At 39.7% G+C, this 5,232-nt stretch overlaps 1 protein-coding gene across 1 annotated transcript; it reads left to right on the forward strand.

Annotated features, from left to right (window-relative positions):
- Positions 1-3,235: 3,235 nt before the first annotated feature.
- LOC116161419 (110 kDa antigen-like) lies at positions 3,236-4,298 on the forward strand. Its single transcript, XM_031474755.1, has 2 exons — positions 3,236-3,328; positions 3,990-4,298. Exons 1-2 carry the CDS (start codon positions 3,236-3,238, stop codon positions 4,296-4,298), a joined length of 402 nt encoding a protein of 133 aa, XP_031330615.1.
- The last annotated feature ends 934 nt before the right edge of the window (positions 4,299-5,232 follow it).

Genomic DNA, 5,232 nt, shown 5'->3' on the forward strand with positions numbered 1-5,232 from the left:
TATTTTCTTTTACATTTCTCGACAGCTTACGAAACCTTGGAAGGGTTTCCGCGTTGGCGAAGTTGCGCGCCTTGGTACGGCCTTCCGTTTCATCAGACGTTGGCGGGCTAATCGAGACGGAATCGATAAAAAAAATGAATTTCGTCGAACTTTGAACCCCAACTAATGTGAAAGCTATTGGGGTACCTGTCTCAGTGTATCGATTGCGTCCTAAAATTAATTCGCCCCCGTAGGCAACCTGTTGTCACAAGCGGCCCCTAAAAATTACACTTATCGCAATTATTTTCTCGCGGAGTGCCACAGTGCTCCCGACCTGGACCGTTGCACTCACGCGACGGCGCCATAACGTTATTCTAAGAGTTACCTTAAGATCTTCTTCACACGTGGTTCACCCTCCGGTACATAGAGATTGGTGTACAAAGTTTTGAGAAAGGTGCGAGACGTGTACAAAAAAACAATGCAAACACCCAATACCTTGTAGTTAACGAAAGACTCAAAGAAGTGCATTTTGTTCCCAAAAACCCCCAAAATTAGCACAGCCACAAGTTTGCGAATCACAGTACATTCCGTGCGCGTCCGAGACGTCGTCGGCGTCGACTTACTCTTCCAGCGGGTTTGGCAATTAGACGGCGACGTCGTCCGATCGTATTAACTAATCATCTTTGAACAAAAGCGGTGGAAAAGACGTCGGTGCCGCGTAAAACACTGAAGTTTTTGCTCGATTTTGGTTCACGTGCAAACAGCAGGCGCGCGCAACGCTTTTGGGACAGGGACTTCAAGAATTAGAATTTCGACGTCCACCGGCTAAATTACATGTAACCGTAAACCACGGGAAAAAACTCGGGGCTTTATTAAATTACAAAGCGAGACCGTCGAGTTTTCTCCCCAAATTGCGGGGCGACCATCGAAGTAGGACAGCGGGAAAATTATATGGCGTGCCGCGCGGCTTCAAAGCGAGCGTCGCGACGCAGGTTATTTTTTGGCCATTTAATATCATAGCCACCTACTCATTGATATACAAGTAGGTGTATCGCCCGTCTCGCCTTAAAGCCGATGCGCTGGCATGAAAAAAAATTAAAGCGGGACGCTCGCGACGACGCTCCGCGCCGTGAAAACGGGGGTAAGGTAATTAAACCTTCCGAAACTAATTTCGATTAAATGCGCGTCCTTATTTTTTGAATTTGACAATGCAATGCTATCGATTGTTCTCGACGCAAGGGCGACTTTTCGATAAGGTCGCGTACACGCCGGGTAACGCGAATTTTTCGCAATTTTTATTCTTTAAAAATTTTCCAAATTAATAAAAAGCTCAAGTTCTTTAAATATTTTAGAATTCTTTAGATTCTTCCATTTTTTTTAATTTTGAATTTTTCATTAAAAAAATTTTTAATTCTTCAAATTCTTTATTCTTCAAAATCTTGAGATCAGTTGAGCTTCACCGATAGTTCCTTATACTCTTTAAAATTCCTCAAACTAACCAATCTCATCAATATCATATCCTATCGTATCGCAATATTCTCTTTATTGAATATTATACGCTTCGTAGTTTTCAAATTCTCCCAATTCGTGGGATTTTCTGTGCTACTCAAATTCTTTAAAAAACTCAATAGTCTTTCAATTCGTTCAGCTCTTGATATTAACATTGAGACTATTTTGGACTACTCCGTTTTTTCTAATGCTTGTTTCCATTTCTTCGTTTAATTCAAATTTATCAACCAATTTTTTTCAATCCACTTTACTCAAGCACATGTCTTGGAGAGATCTGGCTGCCATGCCGCATCCCCGCGCTCCGATACGAAGGATAGAAATCGGCTACGACACGAACTCATTTTCGACTATGGCGACACATTTTGAATTTTCTTTAATTGCTCATACTCTCCAAATTTATGAGGTTTTCCACTTTTTGGAATTCTTCTTCTCAAGTTCTTCTAGTTAATGGGATCTTCCACGTTATTCAAATTCTTCAAAATCTTTGTACACCGTCTGAAAAATCCATAAAATAGAAGGGCCTTGGGGAATTAAAAAAAAAAATTGACATACTTTAATTCGAGATTTGAAGAATCGTGTTTAAAGAGTTTGAAGCATTTGACGAATTTGCAGAGCGAAGAGTTTGCAGAGTGAAGTTTGGAGAATTTAAAGAATTAGAGTAATCTTAAGAAGTTAAAGAACCAATAATTTGAAGAATTGTCAGTCCTTGAAGAGTTGGAAGAATTTGACGAATTTCAAGACTGGAGAATGTCAAGAATTTAACAATTTCGATTCAGGAATTTGATGAATTTGGAGTGCAGTGTGTTTGGGAAATTTTGAGATTTTGAAGAATTTGAAGAATCTGACAAATTTGAAGGTTTTTTAGAATTTGAAGAATTTGAAGATTTTGACGAATTTGCAGAGTAAAAAGATGAAGATTTTGAATAATTTAAAGAACCTAACGAATTTAACGATTTGATGAATTGGTTGAATTTGAGGAATTTAATGAACTTGAAGAATTTGATGAATCTGAAGACTGAACAATCTGAATAATCAGAAGAATTTGACGACTGAAGAATCCGAAGAGTCCGGAGAGTCCGAAGTGTTTGAAGCGAGTCTATAACTTTTGATTGAGAAGTCTGATCGAAAAAGTACAATTGATTTGGATTCTACGCACCCAAATTAATAAGAAAAAGTGTTTTCCCGAGAAATTTTGGTGCAGTCGATTTTTGGTAAAAAAGGAAGGTTATACACTGCCCTTTTTTGAGCCCCGAAAAAAAAATTGTCTCAGATCGACCCGGAAAAAAATTTTCTTATGGAATGTGGCCTGTAGAATCCATATTTTCAAACAGTTCCAAGATTGGGCTACTAGTTCAAAAGTTACAGCCCTTTGAATTTTTTTTCGAAATTGGTTTCTAGTCTATAACTTTTGATTAAGAAGTCTGATGGAAAAAGTACGAATTGATTTGGATTCTACGCACCCAAATTAATAAGAAAAAGTGTTTTCCCGAGAAATTTTGGTGTAGTCGATTTTTGGAAAAAAAGGAACGTTATACACTGCCTTTTTTTGAGCCCCGAAAAAGAAATTGTCTCAGATCGACCCGGAATTAAAATTTTTTTATAGAATGTGGCCTGCAGAATCCATTATTTCAAACAGTTCCAAGATTGGGCTACTAGTTCAAAAGTTGCAGCCCTTTGAATTTTTTTTCGAAATTGGTTTCTAGTCTATAACCGAGGTTTGAAGAGTCCGAAGAGTGCGAGGAATCTGATGAATCCGAAAAATCTGAAGAATCCGAAGAGTTCGAAGAGTCCGAGGAATCCGATGAAACCGAAGAATCAGAAGAATCCAAAAATACGAAGAGTTAGGAGAGTCCGGAGAGTCCGAAGATTTCGAAGGGTCCGAAGAGTTCAAAGGAATTTGAAAGAAGAATCTGAAGGGAGAATCTGAAGGAAGAATCTGAAGGAAGAATCTGATGGAAGAATCTGAAGGAAGAATCTGAAGGAAGAATCTGAAGGAAGAATCTGAAGGAAGAATCTGAAGGAAGAATCTGAAGGAAGAATCTGAAGGAAGAATCTGAAGGAAGAATCTGAAGGAAGAATCTGAAGGAAGAATCTGAAGGAAGAATCTGAAGGAAGAATCTGAAGGAAGAATCTGAAGGAAGAATCTGAAGGAAGAATCTGAAGGAAGAATCTGAAGGAAGAATCTGAAGGAAGAATCTGAAGGAAGAATCTGAAGGAAGAATCTGATGGAAGAATCTGAAGGAAGAATCTGAAGGAAGAATCTGAAGGAAGAATCTGAAGGAAGAATCTGAAGGAAGAATCTGAAGGAAGAATCTGAAGGAAGAATCTGAAGGAAGAATCTGAAGGAAGAATCTGAAGGAAGAATCTGAAGGAAGAATCTGAAGGAAGAATCGAAGGGAAGAATCTGAAGGAAGAATCTGAAGGAAGAATCTTAAGGAAGAAGGAGGAGGAGTGTAAGGAGTCTGAGGAGTCTAACGAGTCTGAAGAGTTTGAAGAGTTAGGAGCCTGAGGAGTCTGAGGGGTCTAAGCAGTCTAAGCAGTCTGAGGAGTTTGCGGAGACTAAGGAATCTAACGAGTTTGAAGAGTCTGAGGAGTTTGAGGAGTCTGAGGAGTCTGAGGAGTCTGAAGCGTCTGAAAAGACTGAAGAGTCTGAAGAGTCTGAAGAGTATGAAGAGTCTGACGAATCTGAGGAGTCTGAGGAGTCGGAGGAGTCGGGGCAGTCTGAGGAGTTTGAGAAATCCGAGGAGTCTGAGGGTTCTGAAGAGTCTGAGCATTCTTTAAGATTGTGCGCGGGCTGCTCAAAAAAGTAGACATAATGTAGCGCAGCCGAATCTTTCACTTAGTTTGTGTGATTGAATCAAGTGAGTATAGATAACCCAATGTTCCAGTTTTCTATTTGCATGGGGTTATTCCATACTCCCAGGTACCCCGGTTGTAGGTATACTCGACACAGTTCAAAAAGGAAAATTTTATGATTTTTTATAAGCCGCTACAAACGCGCTCAGGGTATAACGTTTTGTGAGAGAACGTATCATCGGGGGGTCTGGGGGGGCATGGAATATCCCCCAGTGTACGAAACCCTCATTTCTACGAATATTCAAATCATTTCATTATATGATGATGATGAATTTAGGAAAAGAATCTTCCGATTTCTATTTGCTTCGGGGGTATTCCCCCCCCCCCCCCACCTCCAGACCCCCCGGTATACTCATTCTCATCCGGAAAGGAAGATTCGATGGCTCTTTCTTATAAAATCCCACAAAAGTGCTGAGGGTATAACGTTTTGTGAGAGAGGGTACCACTGGGGGGTATGGAAGTTTTCTATTTGGCTTCCATACCCCCCAGACCGCCCGGTAGTATACCCAAATCGAGTAATGCCTATTACTACTCACCCTGTACATTTTGTGAGTGGGCCATTGATCGTTTTGTATTTATGCGTATGTGAATTATGTCAATCCAAAGGTACTGAACAATCTGAATTTTGTTGAATCTGAAGAAATTCGAATTTCGAGTAATCCAAAAAATCTTGAAGCGACAGAATCTGAAGAATCCAAAAACCGTGAAAAATCAAAAACAACCAAATAGGTATTTTGAAGGATTCGAAGCATCCGAAGTAGGTGTATGTAATGGAAGGATTTGGCGTGGATAATGAATCCAAAGGGCAGAATTGGAAGAATTTAAAAGGAAAAGATATCTGAGGAATCAGGAAAAAGGAAAGAATTTTCCAATTCTAATTCTGCGTAT

This window comes from Photinus pyralis, unplaced genomic scaffold (assembly GCF_008802855.1).
Source record: "Photinus pyralis isolate 1611_PpyrPB1 unplaced genomic scaffold, Ppyr1.3 Ppyr1.4_LG10, whole genome shotgun sequence".
In the NCBI taxonomy this organism is placed as follows: Eukaryota; Metazoa; Arthropoda; class Insecta; order Coleoptera; family Lampyridae; genus Photinus; species Photinus pyralis.